The sequence below is a fragment of the Hetaerina americana genome, unplaced genomic scaffold (assembly GCF_022747635.1).
Source record: "Hetaerina americana unplaced genomic scaffold, ioHetAmer1.1.p SCAF_15, whole genome shotgun sequence".
Taxonomy (NCBI): Eukaryota; Metazoa; Arthropoda; class Insecta; order Odonata; family Calopterygidae; genus Hetaerina; species Hetaerina americana.
This window is the reverse complement of record NW_027286625.1, coordinates 7365545-7390942: the sequence shown is the minus strand read 5'-3', so window position 1 is coordinate 7390942 and position 25398 is coordinate 7365545. Positions and strand designations below refer to the sequence as shown.

The 25398-nt window shown below is 35.7% G+C and overlaps 1 protein-coding gene across 1 annotated transcript; it reads right to left on the bottom strand.

Annotated features, from left to right (window-relative positions):
* Window positions 1-24892, bottom strand: LOC139686851 (uncharacterized). The gene is made up of 14 exons (XM_071583927.1): window positions 24762-24892; window positions 24463-24674; window positions 23563-23905; window positions 21850-22065; window positions 19638-19899; window positions 17982-18151; window positions 17627-17708; window positions 15517-15660; window positions 13383-13765; window positions 9772-9923; window positions 6774-7860; window positions 5997-6145; window positions 4772-4874; window positions 1-1528 (listed from the first exon to the last, which is right to left on the bottom strand). The coding sequence occupies exons 1-14, from the start codon at window positions 24777-24779 to the stop codon at window positions 404-406; spliced, it is 4446 nt and encodes a 1481-aa protein (XP_071440028.1). The 5' UTR covers window positions 24780-24892; the 3' UTR covers window positions 1-403.
* Between the last annotated feature and the right edge of the window lie 506 nt (window positions 24893-25398).

Below are 25398 nucleotides of genomic sequence, written 5' to 3'. Positions count from 1 at the left end.
ATTGCTTGTTTGCAAGGCACTTATGTTATACTGTTAATTTTGACAAATGAGTAGCCACTCCTTTCTGACCATAAGCATTTTTAAGTTTATCCTGAGATCATCCAAATACATACTTTGAAATCATTCTGTACTACACAGATTAAATACTAAAAACTAACAACATATATTAATATTTACATAAATAATTTAACAAAAAACAAAATATCTGGAAAATTCAATCATAACCAAATATAAAAACACAAACATAATGTCAGAAAGAGTTTTGTCCATAGCTCTTTCATTCCATAGGATGAAAGAATAAGCAGTTGACCAAGTAATCCCGTCAAACAAAAAAGGGCAAAAACAGTATAAATAAAAGAAAAACAACAGAATAAAATAGAAATCATCCAACAATAAAACAATCTTATTTTAGATCTTCGTCCATTCTGTTAGTAACGTCATTCTCATCACTTATATGCTTCCAATCTGTCCCTTCGGAAGCATTCCCCCCACTGATCGACGAAGGAGCTGAATCTCCCACAAAAGGGAAGCATGTCCGACTCCTCTTACGTTCCTCTGAATTGGATGATGATGACCCTTCACCACTAAAACTATGCAAAGGTGTCGAGTGTTTCAAAATAGATTGCGGAGTTTCTTTTGGAATGATTGGAGAACCTTGATCGGACTTTCCCTGCTCTGAGCTCGACTTCTCTCTTAAAGATGACAGTTCCAGTTCCATTAAACTCTCACCCATACTCCGTGAAGTACCTTGCACAATCTTATTCTTAACTTTAGCCCTACCCTCGGAAATTGAAGATGAACCGGAACCAAAGGTGAAATCCCTCACCGAGCCAATTGGTGTGGACTGAAAGTTCAACTTCTCTGGCACAACCTCCTCCATCATGCCCTTGCTTGCAAATTTGCCCAGGCTTGGTGACTTTGAGCTTGATGTGCTCAGAGACAACTCTTTGAAAGACCCTAATGGTGTGAACTGGAGCAGAGATTTTGGTTTCTCTGAATCAGCACCTGGCTCTTCTACCTCCGGATACAACACATTTGTCTTATTTTCACCGTCAATGGTGAGTAATACAACACCTCTATCTTTCGGAGTACTGCCTAGAGCGGAATGAGTGATTCCAGGTGACTCTTGAGAATGGTGGGAACTGACTGGGGACACTTCCCTGGATGCTTGTGATTTCCTACCCTTCAGGATAGTGGGTGAGATTCCTAATATTCGCAACGCTTCGTCTAGGTTTTCTGGAAACCCAGTTGAGCTATCACATGATGCAGGCAGAGATTCATCAGAACTTTCCTCATCCTCTTTCTGTTCCTGAGGTGTAGTGGTTTCTGCTGAAGTTCTGGTACCTGTAGAACCAGGAAGAATACTCTCTACTTCCAAAAATAGATTTTCAATCTTCTTTAGCCAACTGCTGCTGGTGTCTTCGCCTTCATCTGTTTTTGGTGGAGGCCTGACCCTTTTCAGTTGAATAACTTCAGGAGCCTTGAGGGGGTCTTCCAATGGCTCTGGTTGATGCTGGGTAGTCAAATCCTGAAAGATTAAAATAATATAACACTCGCTTAAAATAAGAACAGTATTACTAATTTTATTGATGAATTCACATTTTATTGATTAACCACAGATTATCAGTATTCTGGCTATCAAGGCGGTCTCCTCAAGGAGTTAGCATCTCGTGGAGAATAGTGAACGCTGGCCTGGGACATAAACAGGCTTGGAATTTACTTTTGGCATGGAACTGGAATTCATTTGTTAAAGACTTGGTGAGAGGTGGTATTGCCTGAGAAAAATTTGGAGCTTGACAATGTAGGAAGGAGTACTTTTGAGGATTTTTGTGGACTTTGGGAATAGGAATTGACACTGATCCACCAAAGTCTTCTGGCCAAATTTCCCCCTCATAAATGCCACAAATTAGTCCATGACAACTCTTCCCCTCTTACTCTCCTAAACTTTTAAGTATTTCCATGGGAATTTTGTCTACCCCTAAGTTCTTATATGACTTTCATTCTCATAATGTCCTTCCTTTCTTGTCATCGAGTAAGCTTAGGAACCTAATCTAGCTTTATCTTTATCAACTTCTCTTCATATGTCTAAAGTTGCTGGCCTAATGGCTTTATCATACAGTTCTTCTATACATTCCTTCCATCTGTCTTGAATCTCCTCTGGTTCAACTAATATTTTTCCTGACTTATCTTTGATCATTATCACAGATTTTCCTTTTCTCCTTCCTGGTGTTTAAATCGCGTAAAATTCACTATATAGCTTGGGGTGATTGATGAAACAGCGCATTCAAAATAATTAATGCCACAGACAAATCACAGTGCTTTCAGCTTGGAACAAAAAAATTGCACACGAAAAAATTCTTGCCAAAATTTTCCGCATTTGACAAAGTGGAAAATAAACACAATCGTGTAGTCGATTTGGAGGCTAGGCTTGTGCTTTTCCATCGCATTCCTGGCAAGTTTCAGCGTCGATTAATTACTGTGGACGAATTATGGATCAAGCACTACTACACTCCACAGACAAAGCACTGGTCAACCTATTGGGTTTCTAAAGGCAATGTGGCTCCGAAGAAGGCGAAGACAATGAAATCGCCCAAAAAGGTGATGCCACGGTTTTTTGGGATGCGCAGAATCATCTATGTGGATTGATTACTTGCAAAAAGGACAAACATTAAATTGAGAGTTTTATGTGTCATTATCGCACCGCTTGGGTGAGGAAAACAAGTTAATGTCACAAATTATTCAATTGTGGTTCAAATTTTTACAACATCCACTGTATTCACTAGATTTGGCCCCAGTGACTTTTTCATATTTCCAAACTTGAAAAAATGGCTTGGTGGAAAATGACTCTCACCAAACGAGAAGGTCATCTCCAAAACAGATTTTGAGGACCTTCCAAAATCTTACTCTTTGGATGGCTTAAAAAAGTTGGAGAAACCCTGGGAAGTTTATTGAGCTAAAAGGAGATTGTTGAAAAAAAATCAAACCAAATTAATTTGATTTTCTGACTTTCCTAAGGACTTAATTGAAATATCCATGTACTCTTCACGCAAACACCATTATGTTCATTTGAGCAAAATCACATGAAGTAAAATAACTTAAAGAAAATCAATTAATTTCAGGCATTCAGGATTATGCAATGTTCACAAATGAAGAAAGAAAGTAGAAACCAATGAGTAAAAATTTCTCAGCATAGCACAATCACAGGATACAATTAAATTTAATCTCTCCTGATGGAATAACAACAATAAGATTGATCTTACTTAATTACTTCAACTAGTGTTGTCCTGACGATTAACCTTCAGTGCGCTGAAGAGGGCTACTTTGTGGCCGAAATATGTATTTTCATAGTCACCTTTCTCATCCCTTTCCTTTTTTATCCTTTACCCCTCCCTTTCACTTGTGGCATTTGCCAACTAACCTTATTTGTGCTTTGTTTTGAAAGGTAAACTGTTTACCGCTATTGGACTTTTTTCATTTACTCAATACTTCCAGCCGTAAGAGCTCAATTCAATCAATAAGGAGATTGTAATTTTCCACTGTTCAAACAAATTTAGGATCGCCAATTTGAAAATTAAGTGACTCATCAGCACATGAGTAAGTTCAGGAAAAGTATTATATGTATCGAATGACCTACTTAACTCTGTCTACCTCCATCGACATAATTATGTACTTACATCCTTTCACTCAATTCTCTCATCCTTCTAATCATCTCATCCATAATCCATGATTTCCTTGTATTTTTCCTATTTATTCTCCCTATAGTTTTATTTACAGCTTTTGATATTGCTTTTTGATATGTTCCCATTTTTCCTTGGTAGTACCCAACTCCCTTTCCTCACTCATCATTTTCTCTACATCCTTCCTTGACATCCTAGCTAATGCTTCTACATTCCATTTCTTAAACCATCTTCCCTGTTTTTACTTTTTGAATCCGATGCCACACTTCATGAATACTAAATTGTGATCAGAGTCTGCATTTACTCCCAGGGAGCTGCAAAATGACCACGCTGTCCCTAAACCATTTTCCATGAAAATGAGTACCTACACCTTTTGTAGTGGGTAAACCAAGTGTGGGTAATCATTAACCTCAGTCTCCTGCAGAACTCAATAGCTTTCTCTCAGCGGTCGTTCTTCGTACCTAAACAGTAATCCCTCACCTCATCAACATCTCTTTTATTGCCTACCTTTGCATTCAAATCCCCCATCACTATCAAATGTTTCCCAGCAGAAACACACCCTATTATATCCCCCAACTATTACTACCTCCCCTAATTATATCCTCTGATTGTATAACCCATTTACTTCTTAGTCCTTACGATTGCTTGGTGTCAGGTATACCTGAATAATGACTAAGTTTGTTGGTTCAGCTTATACTTCTACTGATAATATTCCTTCACGCTATAATGGAATATACAGCGTTATTATAAAAATAGGATATAACTTGATAAACTTGTGCCTATTATAGCCATTTCACTGCTGAGAATATCTTAATACAAGCAATTCACAAAATCATTACTTACAAGATGCTCACTAACGTATCAAAATTCTCAGCCTAGCATGAACTTTATTCATTTAAGAAATGTAGTGAGATATGAAACTATTAACTTAAAGAGTTCAATGTACAAAAGAATTGAAGGAAAAAACATACTGGTAGTGTAGGGTGTGGAACTTTTCTTGCAAAGACTTACACCCACTTTACACACCACTCTAATTGTCTTAGCCCTTTAGCAAGCCTAGAGAAACCTTGGGTATAGCAATGCCAAATGCTTACCTTCTCCTTTTTTTGCAGAGCAAGACTAGTAGTACTTAATATCTTGGAATCAACTTCTGTAATGGTTGATAGCTCATGAGGGATTTGGAAATCACTGCCAATCCTGTAAAAAATTCAATGGAAAATTTAAGTAGGCTATTGAAAGAGTATGAAACTCTTCAAAAATAGTATTACATCCATATATATACATACTCAGTAAGAGTTATCACATGATGAGAATGTCTGAATTTCTTATAATCTTACTAATTATAGGAAATTCAGACCTCTCCGTGAGAAAAAAACAAGAGTCAAAAAGTACAAAAGAAAAGTATCATATTTTATAATTTATGTATTAAAAAATCACTTGCTTAAAAAATCTTAGTTACTGGTTGACAAAATTAAAGAGTTTTCAAATGAAACACTACAAAATTAATGTAGAACAAGGGCAATGTCATTGTCAAATTGCATTTAAACAGATCTACAAAATGGTGAAAGCTAAATACTATGTGTAGGTGGTAGCAAATTAAAATTTCCCTCAGGGTAAACCTTGTATTTTATGGAGTACTGACTGGGATCCCTTATTCTTTACATTTATTCCAAAAAATCATTCCCCACTCTTAATATTATTAGACCTGAGTAATTCCCATGACCATTACCCATTAGTTGCCAGTTTTATTCACATTATTCTATCTCCTCTCTTGTATTAATATTAATACCTAGAAGTTTAAGCAGACAAAAATGTTATAATTTCGTGTGTCCACCACCTCGAAACATCAAGAAATTTTTCTCCTAAGGTCAAATACTCGAGCATACAATGCAATAACAGAAAAAAATCATCAGCAGAATCAATATATTCAGCATTTAATGCAAAAAATTAATTTCAATGATCGTAATTAACTACAGGGTGTGGCAACATAACTTCCTTTTTTCAAACACAAAACGCTTTCAAAAAAGGAAGTTATGTTGCCGCACCCTGTATTTAATACCCAAACTGATGGAGATCAGATAGACATTTTAGGGTTCTCCATAACATTTGCCATAAATTTGTATGGCGATACCATTTTCTGCACCCCCAGGGGATGACAGAGACTCAACTTATCGTTTTGCAGTTTTTTTAAGCTGGATGTAATGTAAAAGTGGGCCTACCAGTGAGCAAAATGGCAACTTCTCGAGTCTTCTGCGGGTAGGCTAAACATTTTGGTCCATACATGCATGTACGCACTTTAATATATCGAGACATAATTACCATACTCCTCCTTTCATGGCCGTAGGAGGGGGTCCAACTTTAGCAGGGCCAAACTTATGAGAGGCTTTCACTTCTTCACTAGGCCTGAAGGATTTTTTCGGCTCTGAGAGGTGAAGAGATTCAAGAAGCAATTTTTCCAGAAGAGAATCCTAAAATAAAAAATTAATCCTTGCACTCATTATTTCAATAGATGCAGTAAAATGTATTTAACTCTAACAATGATTACTTACTGACTAACTAATTCTTTTTGCTTATTCATTTCACAACACCAAAACATAAATATTAACCATGCTTTGTGCATAAATGAAGCATCACACAAAAACTATACACCTCTACATATCGCACTCGAATGTGATAATAGCATTTTTAAATTCCCTCATTCTTTGTCAAGAAATATTGTCCATGATAGCATTTAAATCCAAAACTGCAGTATACAGGCATGTCCAAAATATTATCATTAACAGTCCTGAACTAAATGATGATCATAAGACTTTTGCAGCACTTCTTTAATGCTAAGATAGTTTATGTGGTGCTGTGAATGAAGATCTTGTCTCAATGCTCCACTTAGCACAACCCTTAAAAGTTACCAACCATGCACTACGTGACTTATAATTAGTTCCTTTAATTCATAAAACTTCTAAGGTTTTCCATTTCAATCCATGTTGCAAAGTTTACTTCCGCTGAAATCCTCTCCATTCATATTTTCACTTAAATGAATAACATAATACCTGTGATAACACACATTACAAAAAAGTATTGAAATTTATGTATACCAACCTCTGAGTCTTGATCATCCAAAGCAGCTACATGTTCAGGCTCTGGGGTCTCACTGCCATTACGATCTTGCAAAAGTAATTCCCAACTCTTTCTTCGACCACTGGTTTCTGAAGATAAGGACTCATCACTTTTCTTACTGCTATCGATCACTCCTATGGAGCTGCTTAACTCTCCATTACTACTCGTTGTGGAAGAACTGGGGCTAGTATTCGATTCACTGTCTGATGAGTGTAAAGGTGTCAGGAGCCTTTTCTTAATTTCTCGAATCTCTGACAACTTGGCACCAAGCTGTGAAATCCGCTGTGAGTGTAGTACGGACAGCTCATCATATTCGGGAGAAGGCGGAGGGGGACTAGGAGGTCTGGAGTGGTGCTCTGGTATAACCAGCACAGGAGAGGGTGACTCCTTGGGAAGAATGCAGGGACCAAACTGTGGAGATTTTGTTCGCAGCTTCACCTCAGCTAAAGACTCGCTAAATCCAAGATTGGGGACATCTGCAAGGAATTTTTCATCTTTTGGTGCTTCATCTAACTCCTTCTGATCCAAAACTGGAGTATACATGCCCACCCCTTTAAATCCAAGATTGGGGACATCCGCAGGTAATTCTTTGTCTTTTGGTGCTTCACCCTTCTTCTTCTGAACCAAAACTGGAACATATGTGGGCACCGTCTCTTGACCTTCGACTGAATCATCAAAACTTGTCCCGACTGCCTTGTCTTCATATTTTTTCTGTGGCAAGGGAACTTCCGCTACCTCCACCACTGAGCTAGCATCCGAAACAACAGGAGTAGACAGACAGAGGACTGGAGAGGACACGTCACTCACACTCAGATCTGCCACGCTCTCCCGTGTCATTGACAGCAGCCTCTGGATATAATCCCCAATTGGTTTGTTAACTTTTCCATTTCCGTGTTCTTTCAGCCCCACCCACTCCTCCAACCTCTTCCTTTGAGAACGAATGTCATCTAAAAGAACCTTAGCCCGGTCGGCGTCCGAGAGTTCTTGGTGGCTTGGAGGACTGAGGTAGGATGAATCGCTCAATGGTGGTTGCAGGCCTAGCCTCTGCTCCTTAGCCTCTTTCCTTTCCCTGGAATTCATTCACACACACACATGATTAATGTTATTGTTATACCAAAGACAAAAAAATTAAAATACTGACATAAACAATAAAAATTTGAGAGGAAAAACATTGATTTCATAAAAACCTCTAAGATATTGTCCACAGTATAGGATTATTCATCTAAAATAGTCGGGACTTGTCCCATTTTGAATAAATGCTTTTCCTGTTGCTGAGACTTTACCTTGTTAATCATCGCATTAACCATTAAATCCCTGAAAAAGTGTTTAACCAGCCTTGAAATTTTCTTACAAGATAATTATTAAATGGGTTCTTTTCATACAACAGCCTCTATAGCACAAACAATACCGAAAACCTGGATATGGCATATGTTAGACAGATAGTTAACCCTCTTTATTTTAGGGTGAGATTGAGACTTGAGCGTCTCTTCTACCACCTAACCCCTAAAGCCACTTCCAGAGGGGAAGGATACTAGGAGACTATTATCATTTTGATTTTCTCCTTACAATTAACATTGACATTTAGTCATTGAGATTGAAGAGTCGAACTATGGAATCTACCAGAAATCATCAAGGCTGTCTGCTATGTTTGAGAACCTTAGCCATGAAAGGAATTATAGAAAGGAAGGAATGCAGAGGAAGCCTAGAAGTGAATTACAAGAAGCAAGTGGTGGAAGATATCAGCAAAAGAAATAATGATTGAGTGAAGAGATAGGCAGAGAATGGGATTGATTGAATGGCAGCTACAAATCAATTCTCAGATGGAAAAGCTATGATAATGTGCTAAAGGCGAGATGGTCTGTCACAAAATGCTCATAAAATAAACATTGAACAATTTATGACAGAGTTCAGAATATAACTAGAGCCATTGAAAGGACAAGTAATTTGAAATACCTAAAGATAAGCTATTTTGAAGGAATGAGAAGTTAAAAGAGGTTGAATAGTTACCATGAAAAACACACAAAAGCAAACACAATTATCATTCCAAATGGCATTACAAAAATTTCTTAAAGTGCCAGTTATCACAAAATTTAGTGTAGAAGAAAATTAACATTTCAATAGCTGACTCTGCCACTACCTTCAGAATGAATTCTGGATTGATCTTCATCCAGAATTTGATGGTGGATTCAGCCATTAAAAGGTTGATATTCTTCAATGCTAACCAGAGTGAAATTGAGACAACTTCAAGAATACTTTTCACCATGGAAGCCTACATTCCACCTGAGTTTCTGCTGGCCAGTGACCCTTAATGGTCATAAACAAATGTTTTATGAGAAATTCTGCAGTGGTGACCCCTAAACACACTTTTTTGGCATCATACAACAGCAGCATTCACAAGAAATTTAAAAAAATACTTTTTATGATTAGGACAAGGTTCCCCGGTGTCTATAACATCAATAAAGAGATAAACATAATTATTTGTGAGTATGAATTAGTTCGCCTGAGCAATGGATTTTTATACACATGCTTGATGGGGGATGGCAAGATAATACTGGATAATAACTGAGAAGAATGAATATTAAACTTGATTGCTACGCATCAGAAATTATCATTTCCTCCGACTCTTCTAGCATTTTTAAACCAAAAGTATATTTTTTTCTAATGGATATTTTAATGAAAGTAATTGCACTGGGGATATTAAGTAGTAAAATGTTCTAAATTAGTAATTTAGAAGCATCAATCATGAGTAGTAGTGGTGTGTATTTTTTTTAAGTCTGACGACACACTCCTCAATCTACAAAAAACTAAATTTTCATAATTCTTGAACATTTAAATGAATTCCTCTGATTCTGCAGTTTTTTTCAGGAATAATACTCATTTCTCTCAAAAATTCATGCTCTGTATACTTCCAGACTTGGAGCAGCACTGTAAAAATATATGCAATGACTTAATAGCAACTGAATAACAACAAAATGAGTACCTCTTCTTTTTAGGAGCCTTCAAAGCCAAATCCTTCCCGACCTGAGTCTCTTGGCTGGCAACTTCAGATTTTTCTTTTCTTCTTCTCAATTCTCTCACATCGGGAAATTTGAGCGAGGGTTTGTCTTGTTTAGGAACCATCTTGTCTTCCAACTAAATTAATAGAAAGAGAAATCATTAAATAAATATTTTCTCAACCATTTCTGCTGTTTTGCATTAGTTTTAAGAAGTAGCAAATAATTCTATTTTGCAAAATCCATGATAGAGGCAATTTGAATTCCACAAAAACTTCAGCCTAATCTGTAGTATATAACCCATTAGTTGGCTGAAGTCAAGTCCTATAATTAAAAGTAAAATCTAATTTAACAAATTTGTATTAAGATATATCATACATGGAATATTTGTGTTTATCTTTAGTTGACTCAGCACACCGATAGTTGAAATCCAGATTAGCCTTTTTTTAGGGATAGGTTAACTGTTCAGGAAGATTACTTCACAGCTTAGTTCCACAAATTCCAAGAAACTGCAGGAGATGCCGTAACAGTAAATTTCAACGGAGTCATCCGCTAATATGCATTTCAATGCAACAATTTCAGAGGGTAAAAATCACATCCCGGGCAAGGCTAATGATTTTTACACTCTGTTATCGCTGCATTGAGTCTTATCTTAATTTTATGACTGTATTTTGATATTTACGTGACTATGACATTTTAAGTTCAGCAGACACTCAGCAAAAGTTTACATTAATCCAAAGCATGTCAAGAAATTTTACAGTAATCCGCATTAGAATGAAACGGTAACATTATGAATAACCATTATGAATTGTTTATCTTTTGAAATTTTTGCGCGTTGATGAGAAAATACCACAAAAGCTAGCACATCTAGTTCTTACTTAAAGGTGCGATTATTTGGAGTCAGTTCCAAAGCTTCATAATGTTAAGAAAAATAAAAATTCTAAAAGAAGAATAGCCCAATGTTCAAAGAGCAAAATGTTTAAACAATATCTCAAATTCGCCAAAAGTTAAGAAAAAATATATGATTTTTACACTCTGAAATTGTTGCAAGTAGATAAAACTTTTCTTTTTGTTGAGAACTCCCCAAAGCAGCCATACTGAAAAAAAATTCAACATTAATTCCTCTCACTGGACTGGGAAGAGGTAAATAGTGCAAGGCATAAATATATAATGTATTGATTACCTAAGTCAAATCAACTAACCAGTTGAAGGAGAAAGCATAGTGATGGTCCTAAGCCTAGCCAGTCCTGTAGCTAGGAAAAAACAAATGATTCGGGCCGGAGGAACATTAACACAGGATCACTGATATGAATTCATATTCATTATATGATACCAATTGAAATAATGCTGTGTAAATAATGAATAACTTACTTATTTCAGAGTAAAGTGCCTTAAAGGAGCACATGGAGTTCTTACAGCTAACGAATACAAATGAAATGAAAATGGGATAAACAAAAATGTTTAAATCAAAACATTAATTACTATTGACAAATTTTGATTTTGTGATATTAAAAACTTTTAAGAAAACCAAGGTATTTTAAACTTGCATTTTTTTTAAAAGGTATATCGATGGTTTCAAAGCATTTCATTATCATTGCGATTGTAATTTTATTAAAAATTTGAGGTGCTGGAAAGAGAAAAGCGCGGATAATCAAGTTCACTGCATAATGCAAGGAGGCTAAGAGTTATTTCAGCTCCAACAAACAGGAAGACAGCATCCTCCAGTCACCAGGGAAGAAAGCTGAGTCCATAAAAATCATGAAATTTTTGTGCCCCTTCAAAAAAAAAATGGCTAAGATGCCATGTTATTTACTTTTCCTTGGGGGAGTATTCAGTCATAGTTACAGGGTAGATGGCATTGCATCAAACTATGACTTAGAGAAGTGGTTACACTGAATTTACAATTGAGTAGATATGTAATGGGCTTTTACCTTAATATAATGAAAATTGAGGCACACAAAGTAAAACAGATTTTCATACCTCATTTTCCTCTGTCTCATATTTCTTCATTTGATACAAATATTAAAAGCTGAAGTATTTTATGCAATTTTGTTGCTATTATTCACTAATTCTAACTAAATGGACCATGTTTAATCATGTGGATAACATCTGTTTTATAATGAAAGTTTTAACATTCAATTTTAGACTATTTTTCAAAGCATAAGCAACAAAGTATTGTCATGTCCTGCATAAGGTTCTATCTTATTAATGGCATGGTATCATTCGCTCCCCTAAAGAGCACCAAAAGTGAGTTTTACAGTACTTACTTTGTTGCGAATATCTGACCTTTTACATATTACTTACTAATGAACAGTGATAACTGAGGATTGTTACTAACTTAAATTTATGAAATGAAAATAAGGCATTTCTTTTTGTCGCCAACGTACAATGTGTTTCGATAAAAAAATATCATCTTCAGCAACAAAGATGTTCAGTACCTGAAAGTGATGCTTTGAACATTGAGATACAAGGGGGGAGCCAAAAGTACAGTAAATTGGGCTGCGGTGGGGAGCGAGGGTGGGGGAAGCATTTGTTTGGCCAGTCGTACATCAGGCTCATGCCTCCTGAATCAGTATGCGCAGTGCCGTTGCTGTGACTGGATCGGCCCGTCCGTGAGAGCTGTTTCAGTTAAACAACTTTTTTCATTTTGACGAAAAAAGTGATGGCGGATTATCAAGAGCAATGTGCTGCAGTGAAATTTTGTTCCATTTTGGGGAATTCGGCTGCGGAAACTATTGCAATGCTCAAGACTGCTTATGGGGAAGTTGCCCTAGGCAAAACCAGAGTCTACGAGTGGTTTACACATTTTAAAAATGGTAAAATGTCAATTGAAGACCAATCCCATCCATGCCGCCCTTCAACATCAAGAACTGACGAAAACATCGACAAAATCAATGCCATCATTCGTTAAGACAGTCGCAGAACCGCTGATCAACTTTGTGAGATATCTGGAGTGCCATGGAGTTCAATTCAGAGGATTCTAGAGCAGATCTTCGGCACACAGGCGACTGGTTCTTCCATCATGAGAACGTGCCAGCTCATACCGCCCTCTCCGTGATGCAGTTTTTGACAAAAAAACAGCATGACATCGATTGTCCACCCCCAATAATCACCGGATTTAGTTCCCTGTGACTTCTTTTTGTTCCCCAGACTCAAAAGGGACATGAAAGGAAAGTGTTTAGACAATGTGGAGGAGGTAAAACAAAAATCACTAGAAGGCCTAAAGGACATCTCGATAAATGAATTTCAGAAATGTTTCGAACAATGGAAGCATCGTTTAGAGAAGTGCATCGTGGTCAATGGGGAATACTTTGAAGGTGAAAAAAATTAATTGTAAATATATTGAGAACTAAAGAATCTATAACAACATTCCTGTTATTTTTGGGTCCCCCCTCGTATACTGTACTTGAGCTATCAAAAGGACAGCAGATAACTATGATACATAACTACTTTCATTTAGTATGAATTTCCACAAATTAGAGTCTGCCACAGTATCCAATACATATTCTAATTCACTAATCTCCATTTACTTCGACAAGTCATAATATTATTATTTTTTAATTCATCTGTTAAATGATAGTATGGAGAAAATGCCCACCTCTTTCAGTTTTATCACTTGCTTTTCTTCAGCCTTCTTCTTCTTCCTTTCCCTATGAGACTTTGTCTGCCCTGAAGTGCTTCTACTGGTTATATTAGGTTTCAGAATATTTGCATCACCCCTGTCAGAAGATTCTCTTTCTGATGACTGGTCATCCACCTTCACGACAACTTGCACCTCTTCTAATCTCCACGACGTGGAGGTGGTGCTGGATGAGCTCTCATTAGTATCCACATGCAACCCAGGTTTTTTTCTTTTCTGCATGTGCAAATTTACTTCCTCAAGGGTCTTCCCCCTCAGCTCAAAAGAATGTTTAAAAACTGCAATTTTTCTCTCAGTTTCATTTTTTTCTTTCACATCATCTTTCTCTTCAACAACCAATGCTGAAATACAATGATTCATGACAATTAAACCATGGATGCATTTAAAAAAATTCAAAATACACAAACATCTATTTTCAACCAAATTAAGTGAAAATCTCCATAGCTAATGTGATTGAGTCAGGCTCAATAAAATTAACTCATGTATTTTAAGAATAAATGCCCTAATTCAATAGTGAAAACATACTCCACAGATAAGGTAAATATGCCATTAAAATCATTTTCAAAAAAGGACTGCCATTCTTTTTTAATTTGTAAGACTCCTGACAATTTACAATTATGAAATTCTCTAACGACTTATCATCCTGAAGTTCTCTTATGTTTGTAAAAGTGTCCGACTCCCCCCAACCTTTCTTGACAAAAAAAATCACATTACAAGCATGAATTCATCAGTAAAATAAAATATAGACATTGGTATATTTTTTGGTTAAACTGCAGGGAGTTAGAGATTTCCCTTAGTATTCCTGGTAGGCAATTAAATAGTTTTACCCCTTAAAAAGATTAGGTTATTGCTAAAAAGGTTTTAATTATGTGTGACAATCCTAAATTTTTTGGAGGCTCTGTTATATTATTCAGGGACATCACTATTCATCTTGATTGCAAATAATCTTCTGAGCTGACAAATAAAAATCATTATGAGATAAAAACAAATAGGCATTGTAAAGTGAGAATTCCAAAAGATTTGAAAGGGGGGGACAGCCATTTTTCCGGAATATTACCCAGAATCATGATGGCAGAAGTACTATGTTTTTACTTCTTCATGTCTCTGAAAGGGATAATTAGATTTAAGTAAATTTTAGGGTGGCTACTCAATCAATGATTTCATTCACAGTTATTCCATCTTTTAAGACCAACAATTGCATTCAATCATTTAGGTTTTCATAGGCATTCAAAAACTTTTATGTATAATATTATGGGGACCAGCTGCTATTTCTCAAACCATCTTTAAAATGCAAAAGAAAACTATTAGAATCATCAACAGGAAACCTCACAATGCTCCATCAAGGCCTATTTTCCATGAATTAAATTTGCTACCACTCCCATGCATCTATATTATGTTTTTAATTCTATATATAAAAAATAACATTGGCAACTATTCTCTTAACTCTGCCTATCATCATCATTACACCAGAGGCAGGAATGACATCCATTATGGCAATATAAGAACTAAAGCATTGAAATTAGGACCAAATGAAATGGGCATCAGATTATATAACAAACTACCCAAAAGTATCAAGGATACAAAGGGAACTGCTGCATTCAGGCATAAATTAAAAAGATATCTACAGCGCAAAATATGTTCTACTCGGTTGACGAATATCTCAACAATATTCCCGACCAGTAAGTTCATACTTTTAGTTTCTAGCAATGGTCATGGTCTGATTCATGTTGGTGATCAATGATTTTTCTGAATTTGATATTGCATGTGCATGTTACAGCCAATGTTCATGGATTTTTGCCAAACATTTTTGCAACTATGAGCACCTTTTCTTTTATATACCTTAATTGAGCCTGTGTCTTGGCTCCTTTTTGACGCGCCTTATATCATGTACATACACCACCTACCTGGTAATTTTGTATTGTGATCTCTGGGCAAATAAAAAGTAATAATAATTAAAATAAATCATGATAATTTCTAAATTAATCATTAAAATATGCACACAAGTTGCCATGAAACAATTTAAATTAAACCTCTTGACTTGGCCTATCACAAAATAGAATGAACGAAGGGTATGTATATACGATAATTTTACCTGGAGGTGGACTCTGGGTTTCCTTTCTTCCACTGGTTAATGAGCACCACCAGGCAGACCTTCCCTTGCTATTTTGGTTCCCAGCATTGAGGTTGCATTCATCAACCAGTTTTTGGGTTGGACCAACAGAAATATCATCGTCCTCTAAAACCAGGGAAAATGTCAAGGAATATACAATCAAACATTGAAAGAACACAGAATTAAATTGATTTTTTGAAAAATCTGCTTAATTCACATCAATAAAAGTTGCATAGATGTAAATATTTAATGGAAACTATAGCAAAGTTGTAATTAAACACATCTTAAACATCTTTGGAAACATTTAAAGTTAATATGGTATAATTTATATTTGAAAGAGTACATGTTAAACTCTGAAAGAGTATATTTTAAGTATTTATTCATTCAATCACATAATGTTATACTGCTAATGAACAAAAGGAAAGAAAAAAGAAACTGTTAACCGAAAAAATAAAACATGGCACATGGAAATCAAACTTACTTATATTATTGCTATATTTGAGCAAATACTTATTAAGTTTCTAAATATTGATGAGCAACTACGAATACTATCCTATTTATTATTAATCAAAGTTAATATATATGTTTTACATACATATTTGGAAACTTTAATACTTCCAAGGGTATTATACTATTATTTTAATTGGTAATCTAAAGGTTAAGGTAGTCTTTGGAAAGGCATAGGTTAGATAATGGTACAACGATAATTCGATCACCTCTCCCAAAAAACAACCTGACACCCAACATTAAATTAAGGCCTTCTTATACTCTCTCCTGTCCAATTTCTACCTCTTCCTCTTTTTCTTAACGTTCTCCACACTATCACAGTCTTTAACATCCCAATGCCAATTAATATGCACTGCATCCTAGTTTTCTGTCTCATTATGATTTCTACCAGCAATCCCCTCTCCTGCCACACCATACCTAGCACTTCCACATTTGTTTTCTAGTCCAATTCACCTTGTCTGTCCTTCCCTAAAACCACATTTCAAAAGCCCCCAATCTATACCCACAATCTTGTTTCAATGAGCATATTTATGCACCTTACAGAATCATGTCAAAGCTTAGTCATCAGCGAACCTAACTGATTATGTGAATTCCCCACCGACCTTCATTCCTATCTCCAGTTCTTCCCATACCTCTATAACCATTTCCTCCAAATATATTTGAACAGCACAGGTGATAATAGACAAGCCTGCCCTAAACCTCTTCCTAAGACTACTTATCAAGACTCTCAATCCATCACTAGCACATGAGCAGTCTGAGATATGTACAGGTTGGCAAATGATTATGTAGGGGATGATCAGGAGAAATTTCTGGAAATATATATAAACAGCAAGGCAAAATATGGAAACTCTCACATGTTCCACTCTCACATCTACTCTGAGGGCCACTTTCTTGCTTGGGTGTTTATCATATGTGCCTTACCGATGTAATAAATACATTATCATTTTAAAATATATTTTAACTGGGTTAAGATGCTTGAGTGTCATGGATATGTTTATTTATTTGTTTTAAGATGACAAATTTTTGGAAAGCACTGAATTTTTTCCATTTGTCAAATAAGAACAACCTACATTGCATGAACAACCTACAGTTATGGCATGCTTCAGAACTGCAAACATAACAACCAGATGTCACTCATGTCATTAGGGACTGATAAAAATAAATCAAATGATAAACAGATGACAAAATGAAGAAAGCGCGTTTATGGTTGCACAATTGAAGGAGGCAAAAAAGAAACAAATCAAAGCTACAACCACAGAGGGATGGCCCTATTAAGTGTTTACAGGATCAAGTATACTTGTATGACCTACCAAAAGAAATGAAAGACTTGACAGTCATTTTCAGTAGTTCATGCTGACTATTTCCATAGATCATTTTCAAATCAAGTATTTAAGGAGTTTAGTAGTTTATCAGCACATGAGAAGTCATATCACACCTTGCATAAACCTTTTTGGTGGAGCTATGATTTGGGAGGTGGAGAGAGGACTAACTATAGCAGTGGTGTTATTTTAATCGATCTTGCCTTTGCCTTTGGTTTTAACAAAATGCAGTTTGATAACGCAGTGGTGATTGAAAATAGACCTACCTTTCTCTTCCAGCAATAACCTTGCTGTTTTAATCCGCCTTTGCAACTCCTGTTGATCCATACTCAAATCTTTGCTAGCTCCCTGAAATTAATAAAACGCATATTTAGTTCCCCATGATAAAAACTTCATTAAGAGTTTGGATATTTTGCTTAATTATTCCAAAAATATTCCTTCTATGGCAAATTTCAAGAAGGAATTTCAAATTAATACGTTCAAATTGGCAAAGATACCAACCAAAGTGATGGATGGAATTTAATATTAAATCACTAAGCATATCCACTTAATTTTACTAAATTATTCTATTTATTGTAAGACGCAATTCAATCTTTCCATTAAATATTTCCAATTACTGACCTCTTCTGAGATTGGCTTCTGTTTGTTTCCTTCTATGTGTTTTTTGGGGGGCACACTATCAATCGATTTGTTTGGATGGTCAATTTCATCAGATTCTAGGTCAACTGTATTTACAGTGGAATGAATGCTGCTAAAAGAATTCTCAGCCTCATATCCAGAGGTGCTGGATACTGGAAAATATGAGAAAAAAATTAAACCTACAAGCTTAATTTGACTAAATTTCAAGTAAAGAGTACCCTGATTAACCCTGAATATTACTCACTACACATCCACACCACTTATTATTTCACCAACACATTCAAGAAAGAATAAAATCTGCCTATAAAATAAACCAGATAATCAAATCTAATAGTTTTACATAACTCAGTCTTATGCTTGGAAGTGGTACATATTTAAAGAGAAAAGAGACTTAGTAGACCACCTGAGCTTTATACCATAATGCTGGGTGAATGCCATTGGCTGCTAAGGAAAAATATAACCCTTGCCAAGTACATAATTTATGCTTTTCAAAATTGGATATTTTTCATTTTACATGAAAAATATGATGGTTATTTTTTATGCAAATATTACTCACTGCTTCTCTGAAAGCACACATTTCAGCAGATTAGCTTTACATCTTAGAACATTATCTCTCTTCTCATTTTTGGTAACTGGGACTTACGAGTAAATTAAACTTAATACAGTTTGATAATTTAGTAAATGCAGCAGAATAACCAGGGAATGTTTTAATATCACATTTATGTAGTGCTTTGGCATTGATTACTTGGCAAGTCAAGACTGGCACATGAAATACTTCTGGCTCATTCCTAGGTGGTAATAATTTTTAAGACTTCAGCTTTTATCATTCGTAACTTTCAGAAGATAGTTATGTAGTTATACACATAAGATTCAGAATTCAATGATTTCAGCAGAAAACTTGCTAAAAAATGCCTAACTTCATTCCTCTAAATACACATTCATTCAACATTTCACAAAAATTAAAAACACATTTTCCTCTCTTCTCTGTAGCCAACTAAATTACCTTAAAAGGAGCCCCTTCATATAAAATTTAAGGTAATCAAGTAGAAATGCCAAAACTTCATTATCATTATGCCAAAATCCATAAAAAGGTATATTTGCATTAATAAAAAAATAATGGAATGCTAGAAATCACTTATTAGTGGACATACTATTTAAATATCTATACCGGCACAGGAAAAGTACCAGTTAAATATCTAAATCGAACCGACACAGGGAAAGGAACTGCCCCCCCCCCAACCCTGATGTGTGAATTTCACACGCCGTCAAGCTTAGTACTGGATGAACTATATCATCACCTACCAAAACTGACCTGTGGGCTGATTACCGAGTTTATTATTTATTTCACACATTTTTTTCAATACTTACATTGTAATGTGTTGATATTAAAATAAATACGCTTCTCTAGATACTTTTTCTATTAGGTTTCCAGGAAATTCAATTTTCATAACTTGCAACAACTTCTTCTCCATCATGAGATATTACTAAAATTATATAAAATCATGCTAAATCCCCTCTGGTTATTAATAAAAAAAAATTATGCTACTAGTTGATAAGTTAAAGAAGAGAGTAAGAAACTATATTCGTTATAACTCATTAATCATTTCCAAGCAGACATTAAAATAATTTAATACACACCATGGTCACATATGCCCACATTCAATTTCTGGTGTGATGTGTCAATTACTTGGTCCTTTGACTTAATCTTCCACCCCTCAGGGAAAGTTGCCTGCTCCACCACCAAAGGAATTTGACTAGCATCGTCCCTTGATTTAAGTGGATCTTTCCCGAGGTTTATTCCTGGGTTTCCATGAAGGACTCCTTCAAAAGCAGACTCCAAATCCTGCTGCTGCTTCAGGATTTTCAAAGCCGTTCTTTCCTCGTTCATGTATATTTCTGACTGTAGTGATGCAAATGAAATAAGAAATTATGGTTAGTATTTTCTTTATATGGGGAATGTGACCAAAATAAGAGAAATAGAGGAAAAACTCAGAAACACCTAACAGATTGAAGACTGACATCTTACACTTTCATGAAAGTAGAAAACAATTTTGAGTAAGATTAGTATTCTTAAATGGAAATATGATGGCCAAGAAAATTAGTTGAAAACAACACTTGAAATTATCTTCATCATTATATTAAGAATGCTTCAACAATTGTAGAATACAAAAAAAGTAAATTATTTATACACATGTGAAATCATTAATTGTTACTTATTCATTGAGATTCGATAATATTTGTGGCCCCAAATTACATAAAAAGGAAAAATAAGGGATAAGTAATAACAAAATAGATATATCATTTGGCTTCAAAGGGACACTATTTTGCCCGAACATAGGATGCATACCCAAGTACCAGTTAATTCCAGTTTACAGGTACATCCAGTGAGAAGTTGTCACAAATATACGAGGGTAGGTTAAAAACTAATGCACACATGCTTGTAGAGTGTAAACGAAACTTGTAGAGTTATGACCTTCAGAAGCACGCCAGGTGTCATGTGGAAGTAACATTCCCCCTCAATATGCATGTGCAGATTTGAGGCCACTGCGTTCATCTAGGGCATTTTGAGAAGTGGAAGTATGGAGACATGTTCTAGAGCTATTTCAACGCAAGTTAAACAGCGTGCTGTTATCGAATTTTTAACCACTGAAAAAGTGACTCCTACTGAGATTTATTGTCATTTAAAGAATGTTTATTGTGACGATGCTGTTGATAGGTTTAATGTAAATCGATGGATAATAAAACTTTGTGGTTGCAAGTCTGGAAAAGCCATAATTGTTGATGAAACATGCCTCAGACATCTGATCACTGGCACAGACGATAAAAATCACAAACTCATTAACGAATTCATACAAAATGGTCAACAAATCACTCAAAAGCATACCGCAAACCATATTGGAATATCTAAGGAATGTGTCGGCTTCATCATTGAACTGGGATACCAGAAAATCGGTTCACGATGGGTACCATGCCATCTCACAGACAAGTACAAAAATCATTGATTGGAATGCTGCGAGCAACTTTTGCAGCACTATGATGACAATGGAGTCGACTTTCTTTTGAATATCGTGATGGCATGAGCCATAGGTCCATCATTATGGCCCTGAAGAGAAAAGACCGAGTGCTGAATGATAACATTCATCTTCTCCTTGGGTGAAAAAAACAAAAACACAACCATCTGCAAAAAAACTTCTTTTGGCTGTGTTTTGGGATGCTCACAGAGTTTATGTGGCTGATTGTCTAGAATTAGGGGCAACAGTAAATTCTTCTCAGTACATACGGACTCTAAAACACCTCCGATGCCTAGTTCGTCGTGTTAGAGGCAGCCTGGCGACAATAATCTTGCAACATGACAATGCTTGACCACACACCTCACGTGCAAATGGAGAGGCTTTGCAAAACCAGAAATTTGAACCAATTCTGCACCCTCCTTATTCCCCTGATCTTGCACCTTACGATTTTTATTTAATTTCCTCTACTCAAGAAACAACTCAAGGGTAATCATTACACCTTGGACAATGAGGTGAACGCAGCTGTCAAGGCCTGGATTTGAGAAAAATCGGAAGAGTTTTTGGTGATGGAATGAAAAAATTGTTACATCAGCCACATCATAAAATCAATGATTTTTCAGACCCTGAAGCAATCGCCGTGAGGCTAACCAAATACTATTATGCTTTAGTATTTCACTCAACAGATCATTCTCAAGACTACAGCCTATTCTTTTCCAGACATCATCAACCTTATGACTTACAGCTCAAAAGACTAACAAAATCAAGAAGGAAGTCATGAATTTTGCTAAAAAGTGCATTGTAATCACTGCCTCAGATTTTATTGAAAGAAAATAACTCACCGGCAATTTTGGAAGTTCTGTTACACGTGCCACTCGTTCCACCCTTGCAAGACCATTTAATCGCGTCATAAGACGATCAAAATCCCTACGAACCAATTCTTTTGCCAGAGCTTTCTTCCCTCTCTTTATCCTGGCATCATCCTCAGCCCCAGTCCCTGCAACCCGCCTTTCTGCCTCTTCTTTCATTTCCAACTCAGCTGCTTCTCTTGCATTTGTCTGAAAACAATGAAGAGCAAAACATTAGGGATAAACTAGAAAAACAGAATAAGTATTCGGTACTAAACATTAATAGGTGAAAATTCATGATAATGAATTGCACCTTTTTAAGAGGATGCCAGCAGGGGTGGTAATGATTGAATGGGAATTATTTTGAATAAATATAGAACATTTTATGGCATGGAGAATTATATTAATACTTTGATGAAAATAGTAACCGCAGCATATTAATGATATTAAAGAGTAATTCAGACAATTCTTGAAGTGTAATTTTAAGAATACTCTGCAAGAATGAGTAAGTGAGGAGAGCTGAAAAGAAGTAAGATTAAAATACTCATTCAGAGTATACTGTGAAGTATTCCACAGGATTGGATCATTACTTTTTTGATCCTAAGTTTGTACGGAGAGTCACTGCTTGGTGAACCCTAATATATTCCTTGATAACTCAAAAGAGCACGAGCATATAAATGGATCATTTCAGGGGCAATGCGCAGAGGTTTTTGAGGTAATAGGCAATGCAATTTCATATACTTTCCCTCACTTGAGCATTTTATTAAAACCCTTAATTATGGATCCCGACGGTGTTGAATATTTTTCAGTGGTATCTCGATCCCTACTTGAGGTGCTTCGTGGAGGGCACTTTGAGTGAGCATGCCATCCGTCGGATGGGACGTTAAACAGCGGACCCCTTGGCACCTTACGTAAAGAGTAGACTAATGCCGACGCCAGGTTTCTCTCCACCCTTCATCCTTTCCTATCCATCCCCTATGGTGCAAATGACCTCAGCAGTTGGTCGCCTTCCCTAAAAACTACTACTACTACCCTTAATTATGGAGCAATGGTGGCACAAAATTTCATTGAGCACTTTTTCAAATTACATACTACGAAAATGCTTAATTATTTGGACACAAATTCATGGGGATGAACTGATGCTCTGTAGTTTGGTGCTTTTATAAGCTTATTTTTTAAGATTATCATTTATTCAATACAGTACATTGTCATCTATTATTCACAATTATCAAAATGTCATCTATAAATTTTGGTACAGATTATAAACCACAACCTATATTTTGGCCACTAATTTAAAGGACAACCAGCTAAATAATTACACTGTTCCACTTTTAATAATAAATAATATATTGAAATCATGGTTTTGATGTTACTTCATCATCTTGAGGAGATAACTTTTCAAAATTAAGTAAATTGCACCAACAAGTGTCAGGGCGATTCAAATTTTCTTTCTGATTATGATTTTACAAAAAATATGTTATTCTTATTTTTGATGAAAATTGGCACTACTTAAACAACTCGAAGCACAAATATTGTAATCACATATCAACTATCAAATACAGTCGTCAGTATGGGCAAGATGGCAGTGTTAGTTATTAAAGTCTATAATTATAGGTATAAGATAAGATAATTACATATTACAAATCCACACGATATGCACATTTTCTTTTAACTGACATCATCAAGTTATGAAAATAAATGTCAAACCTGAAAGTTCAAAGATGTTCTTTCCACCCTCACATTAGGAGGCTGTCTCTGGGTGGTTGTGCATGGATTGTGGTGGTCGTATACTTGTACTGAAGGGGAAGGAACTTTCTTCCCTGACATTGCCTTTATTGATGATAAAACAGGCTCTCTCTTGTGCATTCTCTCAGTTGGAGTGTCCTCCAAACAAAGTCTTGGGACAACTGTAGATGTTGGCATCTCATCCAACTCCTCTTCATTTGGCCCTCCTCCAGGTACCTCATTGTCTCCAGGTTCAGACAATTCTGTAGTCACATTATTTGAGCAGAGTCTTTCTCCAGAATCCAAGGATTTGTGAGCTTCTTTCCTATTGATCCCAAATAAAGTTTGCATTTCAAAGATATAAGTTGGTTTCAAGCAAGCATCCAATTATTATTGACAGTGGGTTAAATGATACAAATTAATGGTTTCATAGTAACTCCAGTAGAGAAAAAAAATTATATCCATTCAAAATCAGGTATTTGTTATTGGGAAAATTGGTACTAATCCAATAGCGGGTCCTTTAAAGCAGATAACAAATTCAAATGTTGCTTTAAGTGAATTTTAGAAAATTAATTTTGATTATGTATCATTTTGGGTAAATTGAGGATAAGCAGACCTTTACACAAAGAATATAGTATATATTACCGGAAAATTTCACTTAAAAACACCACTTTACGTAACTTACACCATACACTACACAAGTGCTGACAATAAGAAATCTTTCTTTCAAAATGTTTGATTTGGTAACTTTTCTAAAATTTAATTCAATATATAATTCCAACGCCTACTTTAATTACTTCACACCAACATAAATAATTCATAGGCAAACCAAAAAGTAATTATTTTGAAAAATGGCAAAAATCAAGAGAAAATGTCTTTTACCTTTTCGTTTTGGCGCAGGAAAGAGATGATACCATTTGCGAGCGAATTTTTTCCAGTGTTTTAGCTTTGTCTCGCTGTAATACAAGCTTTTCTTGATGGAATCGCGAAACCTCCTTTCCAGTTCTTAAATGAGAAATAGCTTTTTTTCCTCGAACCTGCGCTATTTCTGTGTTTTTCTTAATTTGATGTTTGATTTCCTCATTTGGATCAGGCTAAAAATTACGAATAGATATACAAATATACATTCAACTCAAATTTATGAAAATAGAATACCGTGTTAGGCTATTATGCGTACATACCAACGCTAATGCTGCCATTTGTCCTGTATTTATATTCTCCTTATACTTAAGGTTGATTTCATGCAGTTTTCTTGATTGAAACTTCTTAAATTCATCGGCCTGCCTGTTTTGGATATTCTTCAATTGCAATTTCCTCTCATTTCGAACGTCCTGAAGGACCCTAGTGGCCAAATCTTTTGACTGAAGTCGAACCTGAAATTTAAAATAATTAGATGGGCATAAAAACAGAATTTTTTCAATTTACGATACGTTTAACGAGTTCTGACTGGTTGAACTGGCATTATGCCTTATAGGGCTGCCAGAAATCATATGCCGGATTCACATCCCCTCTCTTATGAGTGAGGATCCAACCTACGTATCATATAAAACACTTTTAGCTTGGCATTCATAGCAGACTACTTCGTCAAGTTACCTGCTGTATCCTTAGTTTGCGCCTTTGAGCCAATTCTTCCTTTTGAAGAAGTTCCAGGTCAACTAATAAGTAATTCCTGCCGCTCAAGCTGGATCTTCCAATGATCTTATCGTCAATCATATTCGGAGCAATAAAACACCAAGCATTCACTTTAAGTAGAATACCCAGAAAAACAAACCGATGGGTAACCAGGGTTGGGGCAAATAGATAACTATATATGCCTTT